This window comes from Moschus berezovskii, chromosome 6 (assembly GCF_049115385.1).
Source record: "Moschus berezovskii isolate FMDL1 chromosome 6, NW_MosBer_1.0, whole genome shotgun sequence".
Taxonomy (NCBI): Eukaryota; Metazoa; Chordata; class Mammalia; order Artiodactyla; family Moschidae; genus Moschus; species Moschus berezovskii.
Window position 1 is genome coordinate 52,045,765 of NC_142465.1, and position 21,749 is coordinate 52,067,513.

The window sequence follows — 21,749 nt, forward strand, 5'->3', positions numbered from 1 at the left end:
AATACTGCCACCCCCAAAATAATATATTTTTTATAAAGGACAAGGAAAAACCTTTCCTTGAGTTTTTCTGTATTTTCTACAAGGTTTTACATTCCTCTTCATACCCAAGATAGTTACTATTTGACAGGTAGTGTTTCCTATGACGTTCAAGTGTTTCCTTTTTCCCTTAAGTAAATGAACACTGTGTGAAGTTTTAAGTATGAGGATGTGAAAGTCATAATCCAAAGAGAAAGGCACGCCATCATCTTCACCTTTTCACAGGTGCGGTGCTCTGCACGTGGGTGATCACATCCTGTCCATCGACGGCACCAGCATGGAGTACTGCACGCTCGCAGAAGCAACCCAGTTCCTGGCCAACGCCACCGACCAGGTCAAGCTTGAGATTCTTCCCCATCATCAGACCCGCCTGGCCCTGAAGGGACCTGACCATGGTGAGAGGATCTGTCCAGATAAACCTCTGTTGTCTTCCCCTTGTGATGATTGCTTCTCCAGCAGAGTTAGAAAGCAGAGAGAGGCCAAGTTTAATTCTGCCTCTATCATTTCTTTTCAAACAACAGGCAATCTTTGTTTACTCCTCTTCATCTTCCCAATCCCTTTGACCAAGCCACAGGTGTTTTACGTGAAACCCCCAAATTGAGGAAACACTGAAATAGAATTTTCATGTTTGTACTATTTGTTTGTTTGTTTTTTTAAGCCTTCGGTACAAATTGAGTGTGGAAAGAAAGGAAATAATTTGACTTCCTGTGATTTGCATTGAACTTCCACTCTGGTTTAAGGACAGTAAAGGCAAATACTAAAACTCCCACTGTTTAAAAATAGTTATGAAGTGGGCATTCATGCCAGATCCTTCAAATATTTCAGGGGGAAAACAGTTTCATGCGAGATTTTGTCTGTTTTTCAGAGTAGTTTTTTTCCTTAGGATGGAGAACAAACTTCTGACCAAGTATTTTTCCCAGGAGTGTCAGAATATTTGACTAGGATTATGCAGTAGCAAGTTTCACCTGAGGGAGTCTGAATTTTCACTGACTTGAAGCTTACAGATCTTTTGCTGAGTGTTTATACACTGTCCCACCTTGGCATCCTTAAATAAAACCCAGTGCAAGAAAAAGGACTTTGAGCCCAAAATCAAATGAAGAACGACTCTCCAGTGGGGTCTTTGTTCTAACCTCTCCCTTGCTCCTCTTCCTTAAATCAAGCACTCTCCTTTTTTATTCCTTGAAACCAACTTCTGAAGCCCCACCAGTATTATCAGGCTCCCTAGAGGTGAGGAACACATTTCTTTATGTTTAGAGAGAGAGAATTTTCTCTGGAACCAAAATTTTGCTTCTGAGGAGGTTGTTTGTTTCCTATGTCTCCAACCTTCTAAAACGCACTGCACTTTTCCACAGTTTGAAAAAAAAGAGGCACGAAATAATTTTCATACTCAATGAGTCAGCTGTATGCAACCTTTTTTAATTAAATGGAGCTTAGACAGCTCTGGAGCTAATGAAAATCTCCAATACAGCATTCCCTTTATCAGATTTTAATTTTGCACATTGGAGTTGGAGAAATGAGGCAGCGGAGGCAGGTTATGAACAGAAATTCTGCCTCGTTTGAATAGAAATGATAAGGGGGTACGATTCATGGGACTGTTCCGTTCCTGTCAGGAGGATGTGCGGGCCTTTCCTGCTCACTGACTGAGAAGGGAGATTTCTGAAGCTGTTAAGTTTCTTCTAAATTAATCTGAAGGTGCCCCTGGATTTGGAGCCCAGCAGTCATAACAGTACACACTGCCCAGTGCTTTTTCAGTATGAGATTTTGCTTGGTAAATTCTAGTATCAGAATCAGAAATGTGAACAGACCCTATAAAAATGTCATTGTCTTCAACAACCTCATTTTCCCTGCCTTTTATTTGCCATGTAAACAAAACATAGTTCAAATAGTTTCCACTCATGAAATATTAAATATTTTTATCTGTCAAGACAGTTTGAGAAGATGAATTTATATATAAAGGGGACGGAGACCAAGAGCTAACTTTTTTTCTCTTCACTGTGGAAAAACTGATGTCATTTGTGATTTTGCAGTGGGGTGAAGGGCTGAAGGGGGAGTTAGTAGTTCTAACTCCCGCTTCTGACCCTATCATCCACTATTGAAAATTGTTCAGCATCTTCTTTATCTAACATGCAAGTATCTCCCTACATTTTACATTAAAATCAGACTTGTATTTCCAAAAGGAAATAAATAATGGGTCTTAAACATAATTAAATCCCAATTAAGAAGAGAAAATATACCCCAAAATTGTTATAATGTTTATGATTCTCAAACTTCTCTTTTGAGATGTAGTAGAGTTGTTATATAGTTTTACCTTTTTCCATAAGAAAGTTCTAGTTGTTGTTTTTTTTTTTCAAGATTTCTGACGCTTAAACAGCATGTCTCTCATCCCATGGGTAGATGGAGATAAAACATCTTTCACAGATTTTGCTGAGCAAGAAAGCATTCGCCATAGTATTTTCAGGGAAATATAGAAATGGACACATCAACCAGGAATAGATTTGATGCCTTTTGCTGGGAAATAGCAGCATTCAAAAAGCCATAAGAATGAGTTTTTAAGGTCAGAAATTGTGCCCCTGAGGGTCTTTGGGAGACATAGTCTTGCTTGGAGGAAACTTTGAAAAAGAAAATGTGAGCAGAGTCTTGAGGTTCTGTAATTCAGTACCAGGAGAACTACCATTTCTGAGCAACCAACAGTGTACCTATTGCCTATACCTTTGAACTCCTGGACTAGATAAGAGGGTACAGTTAGAGAAGAGAACAAAAGTACCTCCTATGTCAGATACCTCAAGATTTCAACAGCAATGTCACCATGGAATGATAGAAAAAACATTATATTTTCCTTACTGTTTATTTATCTGTAACAAAGGACTTAGGAACATACATAGGAAGAGGCAAGTATAGTGTGGTGGCTGAGGGCAGGGACTCAGAGTCAGACTCACAGAACTTTAATTCTGGCTCGACCACTTGGAAACTTAGCAAGTTACTCAACTTTTCTATACCTCAGTTTCTTCATCTGTAAAATGGGTGTTATTATAGTACATACCTCATAGATGTGTTATGAATATTGTCTAGGTTAGTCCATGTAAAATCACTTAGCACAGTGTCTGGTATATAGTGAACATTCAGTGAAAGTTGACTGTTATTAATATGATGGGGACCATTAAGTGGGAGAATATAAATGAATTTTTTTTCAAAATGAAAGAGTATGTCAAAAATGTGACATCTTATTTTTAAACTGAAATCCTTGCCTAACATATGAGAATAAAATACATCACCATAAAACACAACAGATTTAGAGTTCACATTCAAAATAGGCTACAGCTATCTTCTCTGGCCAACATTGTTTGCTGAATGCCTTTTAAATTCATTATACATGGCAGGCAGATTTGTGCCTTATCTTACATAATTTGTCTCTTAATTATTTTATGTATATGAAGATTTAGTCCCCAATAATAGTTCAAGTCAAAGTAAGTATTATGACCTACATTTCAGTTCAGTCGCTCATTCATGTCTGACTCTTTGCAACCCCATGGACTGCAGCACGCCAGGCTTCCCTGTCCATAACCAACTCCCGGAGCTCATTCAGACTGATGTCCATCAAGTCAGTGATGCCATCCAACCATCTCATCCTCTGTCATCCCCTTCTCCTCCCGCCTTCAATCTTTCCCAGCATCAGGGTCTTTTCCAATGAGTCAGTCCTTCACATCAGGTAGCCAAAGTTTCAACTTCAGCATCAGTCCTGCCAAGGAATATTCAGGACTGATTTCCTTTAGGGTGGACTGGTTGGATCCCCTTGTAGTCCAAGGGACTCTCAAGAGTCTTCTCCAACACCACAGTTCAAAAGCTTTAATTCTTTTGCCCTCAGCTTTCATTATAGTCCAACTCTCACATCCATACATGACCACTGGAAAAACCATAGTTTTCACTAGATGGACTTTTGTTGGCAAAGTAATGTTTCTGCTTTTTAATATGCTGTCTAGGTTGGTCATAGCTTTTCTTCCAAAGAGCAAGCATCTTTTAACTTCATGGCTTCAGCCACCATCTGTAGTGATTTTGGAACCAAAAACTATAAACTGTCTCACTGTTTTCACTGTTTCCCCATCTATTTGCCACGAAGTAATGGGGCTGGATGCCATGATCTTAATTTTCTGAATGTTGAGCTTTAAGCCAACTTTTTCACTCTCCTCTTTCACTTTCATCAAGAGGCTCTTTAGTTCTTCACTTTCTGCCATAAGGGTGGTGTCATCTGCGTATCTGAGGTTATTGCCATTTCTCCCAGCAATCTTGATTCCAGTTTGTGCTTCATCCAGCCCAGCATTTAGCATGATGTACTCTGCATTTAAGTTAAACAAGCAGGGTGACAATATACAGCCTTGACGTACTTCTTTTCCAACTTGGAACCAGTCTGTTGTTCCATGTCCAGTTCTAACTGTTGCTTCCTGACCCACATACAGGTTTCTCAAGAGGCAGGTCAGGTGGTCTGGTATTCCCATCTCTTTCAGAATTTTCCACAGTTTGTTGTGATCCACACAGTCAAAGGGTTTGGCATAGTCAATAAAGCAAAAGTAGATATTTTTCTGGAACTCCCTTGCTTTTTCGATGATCCAACCGATGTTGGCGATATGATCTCTGGTTCCTCTGCCTTTTCTAAATCCAGCTTGAATATCTGGAATTTCACAGTTCATGTACTGTTGAAGCGTGACTTGGAGGATTTTGAGCATTACTTTGCTAGCATGTGAGATGAGTGCAATTGTGCAGTAGTTTGAACATTCTTTGGGATTGGAATGAAAACTAACCTTTTCTAGTCCTGTGGCCACTGCTGAATTTCCCAAATTTGCTGTCATATTGAGTGCATCACTTTAACAGCAATGTCTTTTAAGATTTGAAATAGCTCAACTGGAATTCCATCACCTGCACTAGCTTTGTTCATAGTGATGCTTTCTAAGGCCTACCTGACTTCACATTCCAGGATGTCTGGCTCTAGGTGAGTGATCACACCATCGTGATTATCTGGGTCGTGAAGATCTTTTTTGTACAGTTCTCCAGTGTATTCTTGCCACCTCTTCTTAATAGCCTCTGATTTTTTTAGGTCCATACCATTTCTGTCCTTTACTGTGCCCATCTTTGCATGAAATATTCCCTTGGTGTCTCTGATTTTCTTGAAGAGAACTCTAGTTTTTCCCATTCTGTTTTTATTCTCTATTTCTTTGCACTGATCACTGAGGAAGGCTTTCTTGTCTCTTCTTGCTATTCTTTGGAACTCTGCATTCAAATGGGTGTATCTTTCCTTTTCTCCTTTGCCTTTAGCTTCTCTTCTTTCCTCAGCTACTTGTAAAGCCTCCTCAGACAGCCATTTCTCCTTTTTGCATTTCTTTTTCTTGGGGGTGGTCTTAATCATTGCCTTCTGTGCAACATCACAAACCTCCGTCCATAGTTCTTCAGGCACTAGGTCTTTCAGATCTAATCACTTGAATTAAATGACTTACATTTAACCTGCCACAAATGTCACAGAGCCAGAAATACAACAGGTGGTCAGAATCTTCCTTACTGAGTTATTAATTTGGTTTCATAGCACTCAAAACTGCCCAGTAATTTTAACAGCACTCCATAAAGAACTGGGTCAAAAAATGAGTGGAGAATTCTGAAGTTCACACACTGTGTTGTTCAGTCGCTAACTCATGTCAGACTCTTTGCAACCCCATGGACTGTAGCATGCAAGGCTCCTCTGTTCTCCATTATCTCTCAGAGTTTTCTCAGATTCACGTCCATTGAGCTGGTGATGCTATCTAGCCATTACTCACTGTACATCATTTGAAACACATGATACTTTACAGAGCTCAATAGAGTGGCTATGGGTGTAGATTAGCCAGACCCAACACTGACTGCATCTTGATAAAAAGTCTCCTAGTACACCCAAAAGTAAAATGAGGATGGCGATAGAGACTTGCCTCAAAATGCTCTTTATCACAAGGAAAATGCTGCTACGGTGTGTACATGGACCCTCTGGCTGATATTCACTCATCCATGTGTGCATTCCCCCATTCATTCGTTCATCAGTCATTATATGCCAGGCTGTGTTCCAGTTGCCACAGTGCATCTAGTGAGCAAGGCAAGCAAAGTAGATTCCTATCCTCATGGGACTTACATTCCAGTATAGAGAGACAAGCATTAAAAGTATATTAAATAAATAAAACCCTTTCAACTATGAAGAATATATTAATAAAAAAGCAATGGGATAACATAGGAGGGACAACTACTTCATCTAGGGAGGTCAGAATGACTTGGCACCTGAGCCAGCCATGTAAACAAGTAGGAGAAGAATATTAGAAGTAGGAAGTGTGAGAAGGGGTGAAGCTAGCGAGATAAGTAAGGCTCACAACTTGATTCTCTTTGTAATTGTAACCCGTTGAAATACCTTAAATGGGAGTTGCATCATCTAATTGACATATTTAAAATATTATTCTGTACTGTGGATCCTGGAAGGTAGGTATGTCAGAGATGAACCAGGGAGCCAAGTCTGAAGATTTGGCAGTGGTCGAGGTGAAGGAGGTGGTAGCTTGGTAGCTTGAAAGTAGACTAGTGGAGAGGAAAATAAACCCCAAAACTAGAAACTGAAGTGTATAGAAGCAAAAGACCATATGTTCAGGACTACAAAATGATGGTGGCCATGAAAGTGTGCTGCAGATTTCTCAGGCTCTTAACTTGTGTCCAATGAATGAAATTTGTCGAGTGAGAGATATACCTGAGAGATATACCAAAAGTATTCATTGGCAAGTAGATAGAAAGTAGATGGTATCAATGTTATTAAATAAAGAGTCACTAGTTTTTATTCTGTGTGCCAGCACCATGCTAAGCACCTTAGGTACATATTCTTAACACTTGGCCTCTGGGATAGATGCTTTTGTGATCTCTACTTGACATAATGAGGAAACGGTGGCTTAGAGAGGTTGAGTAACTGGTCAAGGTCAGATAGAGAAGATGGGTTGGAACCGGAACAGAAATACTGGTGGCCTCAGCCTGTGGTGATCTGTTCATGCTAGTGCCTTTGTTCCATGATCTGTCTCATTCCAGAAAGGCTGAGATGTGGTCAATGAGGCTGATGTCACTGATGGTATAATTTTAACTCTTACCCAAAGAACTCTCCTTTAAATACTTACAGAGTATCTGACCTCACTTCATGAATAAATACTGTAAAATCATTCATATGTAAGGCACCTATCTTAGAATCATGACAATAGAGATAAAAGTTCATATTTTATTTTTCATTCTTTAAGATAGTTAAGTGAAAATTTTCAGATCAATATAGTGACAAACATAAAAGTGCTCATACTTTCAGACCACTGAGTAGAAAATCAAATCTAAACAATATTGAAATTAGAAGTATGATATACATTTTTTAAAACATAAAGAGGACACCAGAATTTTGAAATTAGCTTTATTAAAATTTTGTGGCATCTTAAAGAAATACAAGAATATTTGACATATTTTTAATAACTAAATGCCTTCTTTCAAATATAAATACAGCTTTTAAAAATACCCCCCAATTTGTAAAGTATATTGAGACTTGCCTCTTCTTCTTAAGGTATGGATAAGATCCTGATAGAGTAGTTTATTGTAGTTCAAGTGATGAATAGTAGTGTAATTAAAATGTCAGAGCAGCAAATTGTGATGTGTGACTAGTACATCCTTTGAATCAGGAGCCAGTATGATTTATCATTCATTCTTTTCTTTTTCTCAAAACAAGAGCTACTAACTGGCCAAGATTTGCAAATCTCTAATTACTAATCTTGTGCCATAGATCTTGCGGGGTTGACTTTTAAGTTTAAAAAAAAATGTTTTGATCTCTGCTGTGAAGCACAGGGGGAGATTAGAAATTGATTCAGTAGTCATCTTAAAAGGAGAAAAAAATGCGCTGGGGAAAGACATGCATTATTGTTGGGAAGATGAAAAGTTACCATCCCTGGTGTTAATCATAGGTTTTGCTGACCACTGAGAAAAGGGTGAAGCCAGTTTTTTTCCTTTTTTTTGTGCAAGCAGCCTTCATTTTTTTGTTGTTGTTGTTACTTTTTATTTGTGCAGTTCAGTTACTTTTTCCTCTTTTTTGGTTCTTTGTTTGTTTTTTCTTGTTTCTCATCATCACTTCATGTGGGCAGTGAAAATTCAGAGGAGCGACAGGCAACTTCCCTGGGACTCCTGGGTCAGCAACCACTGCAACCTTCACACCTACCATCACTATAATTCGTACCACCCTGACCATTGCAGAGCGCCGGCCCTGACATTCATGAAAGCACCTCCTCCAAACAGCCCTCGTAATGTTCCAGGCTTTCTCCTCCTGGTCTTTTACTTAAATTATATTCTTCTCATGCCTTCTTCATCTGATTCATACCATATTTGGTTTCATGGGTGTGGTGTCCTTTTTTTATTTTGTAGTAGCAACTTCTCATTTCTGTCATCTCTTAAATCTGTCCTTTCCATCAGAAAGCATTTGTTGTTAAGAGAGGATGTAAACGTTCAGAATGCTTTATGTGTGGTCAGGAAATTGCAATGCAGAATATTATACAGAGATAATGTTCTCAGACCTTATTTGTGTATATGGAACCACTTGTGAAATTCATGCCAGAAGCTGTCTATGAAAATGAGATTATGTATCCGAAGCATTGAGTTGTTATTTATGGAGAAACTTGCTTTAATGTTTTCTTTTTTTGTCTAAAGCAAAACTCATACAGCCTCTCTGTATTGCATTGTACTTACGGGGATCAATGCTGCTCCTCAGGCATTTCTGGGCTCTTATAACACAGGTTCTAAAGCACTGTCTCCGCGGCTCCTGAGACTTGGTCTCTGATTGGTTGGAGCTACCTACTAGCCTTTGCTGTGCATCTTGTGTGTCTTTCTGGATTGTTACTGGTTGACAGGTGTGGCAGGCTCACACCCCACCTGAGAATGCTCTGTGCCAAGTCTCCGCTCTCTTACAGCAGCTTTGGTGTCTTCATCCTTCTCTCCTACCTCCATGAGTGCATACAGCCTGAGTTCCCTGAACATGGGGACTTTGCCTCGAAGCCTCTACTCCACTAGCCCACGAGGGACCATGATGAGGAGGAGACTGAAAAAGAAAGACTTCAAAAGCTCATGTAAGTGAAATGTTACCCAATGTCTTTTGGTCTGAAAAAACCTGTGGGTCCATTGGCATCTTGGATGTAAGGAAATGTATAGGAAGAGTGTTTTACAGGAAGAAGATAAGTAGCTCACTATCCTGTGCCAAAGACCATTGAAATGATATCCCTTATCGACATAACAATTGCACCAAATACAATTTCAAACTGGGTTAGTTAGTTTGTACTACCTTTGCCTACAACGTTTTATTTGAATTTTTTTCTTGCTCTTTTGATCTGCTAAAATCAAAGATGTAATTTTTTTCTTTAAGACTCCTTCCTTATATTCTGGGTACCTTTGAACATGAAACCATTGTTCTTTGTTTCTTATTGACTAAAGCTGGGTCCACCTATTCACTTTGAAAACTGGATCCCCTTTTGGTAAATATGAGTCCCATGTATTTGTGTAGTATTATTATGAATTTCCGGAGAAGGCAATGGCACTCCACTCAAGTATTCTTGCCTGGAAAATCCCATGGATGGAGAAGCCTGGTAGGCTACAGTCCATGGGGTGGCTAAGAGTTGGACACGACTGAGCAACTTCACTTTCACTTTTCACTTTCATGCATTGGAGAAGGAAATGGCAACCCACTCCAGTGTTCTTGCCTGGAGAATCCCAGGGACAGAGGAGCCTGGTGGGCTGCTATCTATGGGGTCACACAGAGTCGGACACGACTGAAGCAACTTAGCAGCAGCAGCAGCGTTATAAATTTCATGCACCACCCCTGCAAAAATAGACAATAATAAGTTTAAACGTGCCTTTCAAACTACAGTTTATTCCCCTTAAATGTGCCTTTTCAATCTATATTTCATGCCTAAAGATTCTAATACTTTCCCAGGGAACCTGCTCCACTGACAAGCGCTGCCCTAACATATATCTGTTACCCACTCAAGTGTCAGGAAGATTGAAAGGATGCTTATCTTTACAACAGGTATCCTAAAGGCTAGTAATTTCAACTACAACTCTTAGAACTATGATCTTCTGGGACAGCCAAACATGTTATTGACTAGGCAAGACTAGGAAGATGTGGTTGGCAGCCTGCTTCTGGATAGCTGCTTGTCCATGTAAAGAAGAAAGGGTGATCAAATGCCTTAGGGAAAAAGGGAAGAAACACATCACTCCTGAATTTTTTTTTTGTGGGAGTGGGAGGGCAGAACATAATCTCTCATCATAATCATTTAAGTTTTAAAGGAAGAGAACACCTGGTTTTCCAGCCAGATCTAACCAGTGTAAAGAGAGGTAAGTGTTTCTTGTGTTGTTTTTTTTTCTGGTGGCCATGATTGTGATTCCCATAAAACAAATAAAAGAAGATGGGATCTCTTCTTGTGTTTACCATGGAGATAAATTAAGGAACACTCTTAAGCTACCTAAAGATAGCCAAACCCAAGTACTTCAAGACTGGTGTTAAAGACAAAACATTCTTGTGAAGAGAGGTGGTTGGATCTATTGGCTCTTCAGCTAGTTTGCCAGAGAGTCATCTTCAGAAGTGGGTCTGTGGCCAGGCCTCCCAGCACCACCAGCAGTGTGGGAGACCGGCCATCACCCATACTGGGAAATGGTCTCTTCATGTTACAGGAACCCGAAGGTTTCCTTACAAAGGAAACCATGGCTAACCACTGCTGTGGTGTATTCCTGCTTTTGATGTGCATATCCCTTCAAATATAAGATTTGTCATCTTTAATATAGGTAAATGGAAGGAAGATTGAGTTTAGTCAAAATGAGAACAAGGAGCTTCTAGATGTTTCTTAGCTAACACTAGAGGGTAGGGTAAATTATTTACTCTTGAAAGAAACGAGTTGACGGCAGCATAGTGAACTGGTGATGAGCCCAGATTCTTCTCATCCCCGTGTCATTCCTTTGTAACAGTAGGACCTTGAGCAAGATTTTTAAGCTTTCTATATCTTGGCTTTCTTAGCAACAAGTGAGGCTAATTATAGTGCTTACCCCATTGGGTAATTGTGAAGATTATATGAAAAAAAATATATATATATACTTGCCACCAAAAGAGACATATAGGACAGGAAATATATTCTCAGTTCAGTTCAGTCACTCAGTCAAGTCTGACTCTTTGTGACCCCATGGACCACAGCACACCAGGCCTCCCTGTCCATCACCAACTCCTGGAGTCCACCCAAACTCATGTCATTGAGTCGGTGATGCCATCCAACCATCTCATCCTCTGTCGTCCCCCTCTCCTCCTGCCCTCAATCTTTCCCAGCTTCAGGGTCTTTTCAAAGGAGACAGCTCTTCGCATCAAGTACCCAAAGTATTGGAGTTTCAGCTTCAGCATCAGTCCTTCCAATGAACACTCAGGACTGATCTCCTTTAGGATGGACTGGTTGGATCTCCTTGCAGTCCAAGGAACTCTCAAGAGTCTTCTCCAATACCACAGTTCAAAAGCATCAATTCTTTGGCACTCAACTTTCTTTATAGTCCAACTCTCACATCCATACATGACTACTAGGAAAGAAAACCATAGCCCTTGACTAGACAGACATTTGTTGGAAAAGTAATGTCTCTGCTTTTTCATATACTGTCTAGGTTGGTCATAAATTTCCTTCCAAGGAGCAACTGTCTTTTAATTTCACGGTCTGCAGTGATTTTGGAGCCCCAAAAAATAAAGTCAGCCACTGTTTCCACTGTTTCCCCTTATATTTCCCATGAAGTGATGGTACTGGATGTCATGATCTTTGTTTTCTGAATGTTGAGCTTTAAGCCAACTTTTTCACTCTCCTCTTTCACTTTCATCAAGAGGCTCTTTAGTTCTTCACTTTCTACCGTAAGGGTGGTGTCATCTGCGTATCTGAGGTTATCGGTATTTCTCCCAGCAATCTTGATTCCAGCTTGTGCTTCTTCCAGCCCAGCGTTTCTCATGATGTACTCTGCATAGAAGTTAAATAAGCAGGTTGATAATATGCAGCCTTGACGTACTCCCTTCCCAATTTGGAACCAGTCTGTTGTTCCATGTCCAGTTCTAACTGTTGCTTCCTGACCTGCATACAGGTTTCTCAAGAGGCAGGTCAGGTAGTCTGATATTCCCATCTTTTTCAGAATGTTCCACAGTTTACTGTGATCCACACAGTCAAAGGCATTGGCATAGTCAATAAAGCAGAAATAGATGTTTTTCTGGAACTCTCTTGCTTTTTCCATGATCCAGAGGATGTTGGCAATTTGATCTCTGGTTCCTCTGCCTTTTCCAAAACCAGCTTGAACATCTGGAAGTTCTAGACTATATATTCATATATATATATGATATGTTCGTATGTATGTATGAATAATGATATATTCTCATATAATCTTCACACTTACCCAATGAAATAGGTATTATAATTATATATATGCAATATATAATATGATATATATATACACTACAATAATACATAGTAAATAGAAGCACTATTTAATTGTTAGCTATTTTGAATAGTTTACATGTTTGCTATTATGATGCCTAAATTTGAAATATTAACACTGCTCCAAGACTTAGGCATATTTCACTGCGTTTCCATTTAGGCATAATATGTAAGTTGAATCTTCCCATGTAATGAATCAGGATTTGTAGTGGATATTTGTAGATGAAATTTTTACATAAAATGGCTTCATGTGCAGCACCATTTACTGAGAAAGCAGGCTAACAGCCCTCAGCAGGGAAGAGCAATTAAAACAAATACATTCATGTTTGCACTTCTGCTTTAATGGCTAAACATTTGTTTGTGTTAGGTAAGACTGCTAGGTTGATTAAGAACATTAGTGATGACAAATAAATGATAATCTGTTTGGCTATTGCAGGTTGATATTTATACATCTTGAATTTTGTAGTAGGAAACAAGGCCAAGGCCACACTGTCACCAGTACCCATAACCTAGTGATAAATTCTCTCTTAAAACAGCACGTTATTCTCCAGCATAATAGAAGTATAAGCAGAAACCTGGTTCTAGAAATCTGCTCTTAGCATTTGCTGTAGACATTAGCCGCTAGAGCACCACTGACCATATATCTACCAGAATTTATGTGTATCTCAGGAAATCATACATTTTGTATTTTAATCAAACAAGAAGATTCAGAAAGCTATAAACTTGTCTTCCCACTTCAGAAAGACCTAAGAAACTAATGTTAATTTTCCAAAATCAGAAGAAAACTGAGGATTTAGTTTTTGGTTTTCTTTCTCTTTCTCTCTCTTTTTTTATTTTTTGCTTGAACTTGGTATGGTCATGTTAGAGGTAAAGGTTTTCCCAAATAACTGATAATAAAAGTTTTATTGCCACTCTCACTATATTATGGTTTATTTCCACCACTTTATTTATGTCTTTATTTGGTGCCACCATTTACTGCCCATTTTCTAATACTTACGTTCCTATAGCAACCAGGCCATTTGTATGGATGGTGAATCATAGTAAAGTCATAACAAATATAATAAAACTCTCTTAGCTGTATTGGTGATCAGTTGAGGCCAGAGCAAAACAGAAAGAAAAAAAAAAAATCTTACTTATGTTTCTAATACAAAGGAAGGACATGACCAAAAAAGAATGAAATTTTCTCACATAAATATTAAAACATTCTCTGTTATTGACCAAGGAGGAAAATACAGGAAGCCTATTACAGCATGTTACAAGGATTAAAAGAGGAAAGTCATGTTTGTGTCACAGGGAAAATGTTAAGTACCCCCAGCATCGGCTTCCAGGAGTGTCACAAAGCCCTGGGAGGGTGGCAGAGCCATGTCACAGAGGGAACCCACTTGTCACCTCCTCCATATTCTTACTGACCTTTCCCCCACAGCATGAGCTGCCCCTTTTTCTGCCACAGAGAATCAAGGCCCCTCCCAGAAACCCTTCATCCCCTGTGATGGCGGGGCATGACTGAGCAGTGGATCTGGCTATTGCCCCCAGCTTCCTGCTCTGGTACACAGGGCCAGTGTAGACGCTTTCCTGTTTCCAGCCTGCCTGAATTGCAGCAAAGGGTAGATCTTAGAACCCGTTCTCAGAATGGTCTTTGCCTCTTGTGTGGTCATCACTTACTACTAGGGAGGGCACCACTGAAAAGAGTTGAAAGGAAGAGAATGAAACTACCTAACAATTTTTGTGCCTGCCACCAGCCCCTGAAAAACAACCGGAATTCAAAGGCAGCTCATGGTAAGTTTTTAAATTGACCATGCACAGAGCTCTCGAAGGGGTCAGCTTAAGAGCTGGCCATGCCCCTATTTGGAGGCGGGAGCTGTTGACCACTCCGACTATCTCCTGAACTAAATCATGTGATGCACAATGTGGACTCTAATGTGGAACACTTTAGTGAGATATAGGTCTTCAGTTACAGAATCCAATCATTGTAGGCATAGTTTATGAGTAAATCTTTGATAATTATCTGGCAGGGGAGATACCATGATCATGAAGGTGGACTTCCCAGGGTGGGGCTTATCCATTGTAGTCCACATACACTGACCCCTGCAACTTCCCCAAATGAGGGAAATTCTACTGCATAATTTGTGTTAGTCGGGGGACTGTATTTGTGCTTTAACTTTAAAAAATAAAAAGAATCTTTGAGGTCCATTTCTCGATATAATTTTCAAATGCTTTTTGTATCTGACAAATTTCACAGCTGTCTAAATTAAGGAAACATTTGGCAGATTTTTAAACTTCAGAGTTAAGGAGTCATCTTTGGCCTCCCATTATTTGGCCTTTCCTTACAGTGGGAAAAACAAGGATTGAGAAAAACACAGAGTGAACTCCCGCAGAACCCTCCAGAAAGGAGTGAGAAGAGGATAGAGCAGATGTAAATCCTGAACACAACCTGGCACACACCCATTAGCAGTGTTCAAACACAGCATGTCAGCAGTGTGGTCATTTCCATCTTCACTTGTGAGTAGAAGTGGGCACACCACAGAGCAGAGCCAATACCTGGCAGGAGTATTTGCTGCTTTGCTGCTGGAGAGAGAGAATGCATTATACAGAAGTTTAAACTACCAGGTTATAACTCATAAATAACTTTTGTTTTCTCCTACTTTTTGACCACATTAATGAAGCAGGATAATCAAATTCATCTTTTTCTCCTCCAAGTAATATTGGATTTTTTTTTTCCTATCATCTTTAAATCTGTAGTTTATCTTCTTTATCTCTGTTGGTCATTTTCAAGACTTTAATATGTGTGAGTAATCAGTACATGCAATTTCCAATGAAACTGTACTATTTCAAAGAACAGATTCTAGTACGTCAGAGGACTTTCAGAGTTAAAGGTAAAATCCTAGGTTATTTAATATAATCCTGTACTCTTCATAAAATTATAAAACCAATGTTTAATACATTTTTAATTCTAAATTAAATGTCCTCATAATTTCTATCATCTCAGCTTGCCTCCAGGTAGAGGTTATAGATTTAATGATACCCATATGAATTAATACTTATTTCTATTTTCAAAACCTTCTAGAAAATGAAATTCCTCAACTGTTTTCTGTTTCAGAAAAATATAGCACATCTTTTCCCTCAGAAAGTCTTTGCTTTATCTAAACTAATCCCCCCATTACTGTTAAATTGACCTATTCCTTCTTGATTCTTTCTTAGTGGAAATGGTAATCAGCTGACTTAACAATTCAGAAATGACTTTTAACTCCAGTTGAGTAGTCCAAAATCTCTGCCAAATTGGGATGGTAAATGGAAAAAATATTAATGTGGACCTATAGAAAGTTCCATATAAAGTAAAGTATACTTGTTGACGTCTAAAAATCTTCACTCAGAAGACAGACTGCCGGTCATCTGCCCAAGGGTGATGTTCTACCATTATATCCCCACCTGCTATGAGTACTAACTGGAAAGAAATGCAACCCTCCAGATCTTTGCTGACATGAAATGGTATCTTCTACTGGTTTTGTGCCACCAATAACAAAATGTGTGATCTGGAGAGCACTCAGAGTACAGTTGATATTAAAGCCACACTAGAAAACATGATCTGAATTGATATTTGATAGTTTATGTGTCAGATCTTAGGATTGTAAGCCACAATCTATAGAAAGACGTGGGTTGGAGGCTACTTTCACCCCCTAAAGCGGGCCACTTTAACCTCAGTGACATTAATCCTGCTGGGAAAGAACCGTGACAGTGCCTCTTAAGAAGCAGATTTTCCTTACTCCTAATGGGAAAAGGATACATCTCACCATCCTCTGCAGTGTCAGCCTGAATGCTGGAATGATCCACATGATAGAAAAATGAGGGTCCTAAAGGACCAGCATCTCGTTCCTTAACTCAGCAGACCAAGAGCTGATTCCAAAAAGGAAAATATTGATGTTAGAGAACTGGATTCATCCCACATGGCTTTAGCCATGGAAATTCCAGGCACTGGAATTTCAGAGGGGGAAAGATCTGGTTCCGATCTTTAAGGAACTCAAGAGTCTAGTGAAGAGACAAGAAGGAAAATAAAAAACTGATAAATACTGAAACAGGACCACGTATTAGAAAAGTGAAAATGTAGAAAAGTCATTTAAATGACTCCATCACGCCAAGCCAGTGATAGATGAAGGTTGATGACCAGTACATCCTTACCACCTCAGGAGCCAGACTTAGATCAATTGTTTCTTCAAAGCTGAAGGTCAAGTTTTTGTAAAACCTAGAAACTTAGGTACAAATATCTAAAGTAGAGGGGAAAAGTTAGATCAGTTAGCCCAACCCTCTTTCTCCTAGATAGGAAAGAGATTAATGACTTGGTCCCAAGGTCACCCAGCTGGTTTCTCAGTGGTTGAGCCAGGACTAGATCCCAGGTACCCTGACCCTAAGACCATGCTCTTCCTAGTTGCCATAGCTGTCCTTGATACTGGGGGTGGATGTGAGAAGGGGGCTACACTGATGCTGACTTAGATGTGACAGATATTGGGAGATTCATTTACCCCATTCAGCTCTAGTTAGACTTTCGCTTAAAGACTAAAACCTCATGTCCTACCATTAACAGTGAGCTTTTTTTTTTTTCAGAGACATGATCTGCTTTAGAAACACTGGCCTTCCTGGTGCCTGATCCAGTTTAAAGTCATTTCTGCTGTGTGTGTTTGTTCCTCTAGTGTCGTTAGCCTCTAGCACCGTGGGCTTGGCTGGGCAGGTTGTTCACACAGAAACCACAGAGGTTGTGCTGACCGCGGATCCTGTCACAGGATTTGGGATTCAACTGCAGGGCAGTGTGTTTGCTACAGAGACCCTCTCCTCTCCACCTCTGATTTCCTATATTGAAGCTGACAGTCCAGCTGAGAGGTGAGATCCTTTCTTTCACAGCATCATTTTCTGCCCTGCATTTCTTGCTGGCTATCTTTGACTGGCTAATAAATTATGAAACAGTGTTCGATACAGGAAATGCAAGACAGGATGAACTCTCTGTTCTGACAATAAAATTTTATGTTCTTGATCAGGTTTGAGAAAAATAGCGAGCCTGGGTGGTGCCTTTAGCAGATTTTTGTCCATCGGGGACTAGAGGCCAAATTAATTAAAAAGGAAGAAAATCCATTACAAAAAGCAAATCTCTGAAGTCAAAACTTCATGATAATTTCTCTGCCATGGGGGAATGCGCATTCATCATTACTGTATATTGGTTCACATCAGATTATAATAATATCATGGTGCTAAATTATTCATTACTTCTCTGGGATATTTCAAGATTCCTTTGTTCACATTGGTAGCCATGAAATACAAGAATGTAGGACTTGCATATAACTGAATCACTTTGCTGTATACCTGAAAGTAACGCAGTATAATAAATCAACTATATTTTTATATAGGAAAAAAGAATGTAGGACATTGCAGTTGACCTAATAGGATGCCCCACAGCATTGAATAAACAAGAACAAATGCTATATTGAAAGGATCTTGGCAATGTCAGCTTGAAAATCATTTACTCTGTCTACAACCTGTAATGTCTGGTTCTAAATTTAGATGTGGGGTGCTTCAAATTGGAGACAGAGTGCTGGCCATTAATGGAATTCCAACTGAAGACAGCACCTTTGAGGAAGCCAATCAGCTCCTCCGAGACTCTTCAATCACAAGCAAGGTCACGCTGGAAATTGAGTTTGATGTTGCAGGTATGATCATATAATCTCAAGTCAGCTGCATAGTGGGGAGTGGACTGCATGTGAATTAAGTGAACTATGTGGCAGAGAATGTGGGAGGAATGATCGTTTTTTATATACCGAATGTGTTTTTGCTTAGCAGGTTTGGGGTGTCATTTTGAATTGTGCATTGCTTTTGTATTATTCATTAAAATGTCACCACAAGAACAATTGAAAATAAATGTGACAAAATGAATAAGTAATAGCTTCTGTAAAGGTGATAAAAAAAAAAATCATGTAGCCTGTATTCTTCCTGACTTTTCCCGTATATGCTAGAGAAACCATAGTCTTCAGTCATCAGGACAGGAAATGCCTCTCTTTGACTCTTCCTACTGCAAAAAAAAAAAAAAAATTGAAGGTTCTGTAGGGAACAATGAAAATTCATTAGATGAATTTATGTAAGCCGTAGGTAAATATTGGTCTGTGGTGTTAAAGAGAAGCTGCCACCAGACACTTGTTAAAAATGACAAAGAAGACTTTATTCAAGACTATTTCCATAGTCATCAAAACTTGCCATAGAAAAGAGAGGATGAACTTAACATCAAAAACAGCAAGGGTGTTTATGTTTAGTCATGGAGGTGTTTGTCGGTAGCTAATAGGTATACAGGTTTTAGAGGTAGGTGCTAGTTCTCATTTAAGAAAGTTGTCTTCTCTTAGTGAAGTGTTAATACTATCTCACAGACCTAATAACCATTAGCAATCAATAAAGATATGCCTTTGGGCATGGGGATCGCATTATGCCAACAAATATTTGCTTAATGGTTATCATAGGCAAGTTTTTCTCCTATGCAACAGAGGTGCAGCAGCAGACAGGAAAGACAAATAGCAGTATAGAAGTTCATTTTTTTTAATATAAATTTAGTTGGCAGTGATACTCTGAGGGAAATAAAGCAGAATGGGAGTTAGAGAATGACTGTAGGGAGTTTACTTTCATAGGGTGACTCTCTAAGGAAGAGACATCTGAGCAGAGATTTGAAGGTTGAGAAGGAGCAACAAGAACATTGCAGGCAGAAGGAGCAGCCAGTGTAAAAACCTGAGCCAGAATAATAACCTTGGTGGATAGGAGCAACAGCAAAAGAAGAAAAAAAAGGCTCATGCTGGAGCATATAAGGGAGTTGGGGATAGGAATCAGATTTGGTTTTGGAGATGGGGTAGGAGAGGTTGGAAGGGGCCAAGTAATGATGTAGTGCCTTGGTAAACTTTTAGATTATATTCCAAGTGTAATAAAGCCGTGGAGCATTTTGTGGAGGGGAGTGAGATAACCTGATGGATATTTTGGAGAGATCTTTATGAAGTGCAGGGGGGACAGCAGCAAAATCAGAACAAACAAAAGGTGGTGGCTTGGACAGCATCCAAGGTGGTAGTGCTAGATATGGTGATAGAGAGTGGAATTTAGGACGTGGCTTGAAGCAGAGCTCGCATAACTTCCTTATGGATCAGATATGGACGATGAGGAAAAGGGAAGATCCTAATGATTCTGAGTTATGAGGGTGCAAACGGTTGAGTAGATAATGATTTTTTTAAACTGAGAAGACTTGAAGCATAGAAGTTTGGGGATTACAAAGAGAGTTCTATTTTAAACATGAGTAGACAAACCCTACTCATCCTAGTGGGGGAAAAGAGAACAAGCACATCCATTACTTGCTCAAAAGAAGTTACCAAAAACCAGTTCCTAAGTGCTAGGCACTGTGCTATGTTCAAATCATTGAAAGACATAATTGAAAGGCTCGACATATTCAAGGACCTTGTAGCCAGTTAGACATGAGAAAGAATTGCAGAAAGATAAGAACAGACTTGCTAGAAGTGTTTTGCCACTGGGATGCAGAAGGAAGTGCCCAGAGACTGCAGGCTATACCTCCCAGAGCCTAGGATTGGGGTCTGTGCTAAAGAGCAGAACAGAGAAGTGACCAACACAGTGGTGATGGTTAAAGTCATTGGAATAAAGGACACCACTAAGGAAAGAGTAGTGATAAGAAGGGGACTGAGGTGAGAATTCTGTCTGAGGAATACTGAGATTTAAAGGGAAAGGATGGTAGTCAAGGAGGTGATGAAAATGATATAGGAGAAGTAAGAGGAGAACCAAAAATGCTGGCATTTTGGAAACCAAAGCAAGAGTTTCAAGGCAAAAGTCATGGTCAATAGCATAAAAAGGCTATGGAGAATTCAAGCAATAAAGGCAAGAAAGAAAATGTCCACTGGGTTAGGCAAGTAGGAAGAAAGTCATGGCAGAGAAGTTTCAAGGAATTTGGGGACAGAAGTCAGCTTGCAGGGAGCTGAGGGGTGAGGAAGTACAGACAAGCTATGCCTGTTGTCTGCCAAGAAAGTGGGTTTTGGAAGACTAGTTGGCAGGACAAATGCAGTGAATAGATGATAAGGACAGGAGGCCATTGTGGGCTCATCTTTTGAGAATTTCTGCAGCATTTAGTTACATACTTTGTGCCCTACTTTATACTGTCTTATCTTCTAATCAGTGGTTCTCAATCAAGATCAGTTTTGCCCCAGGGGACATTTGGCAACATCAAGGGATTTAGCTGTAGGGCCTGGGCTTCCCTTGTGGCTCAGCTGGTAAAGAATCTGCCTGAAATGCAGGAGAGCTGGGTTTGATCCCTCAGTTGGGAAGATCCCCTGGAGAAGGGAACCGCAGCCTACTCCAGTATTCTGGCCTGGAGACTTGTATAGTCCATGGGGTCACAAAGAGTCAGACACGACTGAGCGACTTTCACTTCACTACTTCCCTGTCAGGTTAAGAATCTACACTTCCATTGCAGAGGGCATGGGTTCAGTCCTGGTCGGGGGTCTGAGATCCCACATGCCATGCAGTGCAGCCAAAAAGTAAAAAATAAATTAAAAAAAAAAAGGAAGACATTTAGCTATAGATGAAAGGAGATAGAGGGGATTCCAGGTTCAGATGGGTGTTATTTTGTTTTGTTAAGATTGGAGAGATTTGAGCATGTTTGGGGCGCAAAATAAATGAGAGATAAAAGAGATAATTGGTAGTTATGAGTTTCCAAAGGGATGAGAAGGGAAGTTATGCAGAGCATAGGTAGGTAATTTGTCTAAGGCAGAAAGTAGAAGACCTTTGCCTAGAAGTGTGAAGAGAAGGATATGAGAATATAATTACATTTTAGCTGTGCTTAGGAAGATCATGTAAGAACTGTCAAACAAGGGTGAAAAGGTCAGCACCTTGGGGAGCTGAAAAGAATGATGAAGGTTCAGAATAACTAACGGGGAAATGAATGAGATAACCAACCAGACTCATGTAAAGGGATTTTCAAGGTGGGTGGTAAACCAAGCAGAATCCAGAAGCTCTCAGTCTATAGCAACATCAGTCTTTGTGGTCAAGTAGTTTTTTGTCAGGAGACCTCAGGTGCTCAAGAATAAAAACAGAGGTAGTAGATGATTATATTGATCCAGAGACTAAAATTTCCAGGGAAGTTTCAAAGAAGGAGCACGTAAGTCACAGAGTTTTAAATCATCGCAGGAAGAGTAGAGAGATAAT

General features: G+C 39.7%; 1 protein-coding gene and 1 non-coding gene across 6 annotated transcripts in view; both read left to right on the forward strand.

Moving 5' to 3' along the window:
- The window catches only part of GRIP1 (glutamate receptor interacting protein 1), a 770,922-nt gene that overhangs the window by 655,585 nt on the left and 93,588 nt on the right, over positions 1-21,749 (forward strand). For 3 of the 5 annotated variants that reach the window (XM_088837040.1, XM_088837039.1, XM_088837042.1), the window contains exons 9-12: positions 262-431; positions 9,006-9,161; positions 17,216-17,402; positions 18,078-18,223. In XM_088837040.1, coding sequence (XP_088693166.1) covers positions 262-431; positions 9,006-9,161; positions 17,216-17,402; positions 18,078-18,223 — 659 coding nt within the window. Of the gene's footprint in view, positions 1-261; positions 432-8,186; positions 8,343-9,005; positions 9,162-17,215; positions 17,403-18,077; positions 18,224-21,749 lie in introns of all 5 variants that reach the window. The other 2 variants (XM_088837043.1, XM_088837041.1) reach the window with 1 other exon arrangement.
- On the forward strand, positions 14,531-14,695 carry LOC129537337 (U1 spliceosomal RNA). The gene has a single exon (XR_008682000.2). It is a non-coding gene; the product is annotated as a U1 spliceosomal RNA (small nuclear RNA).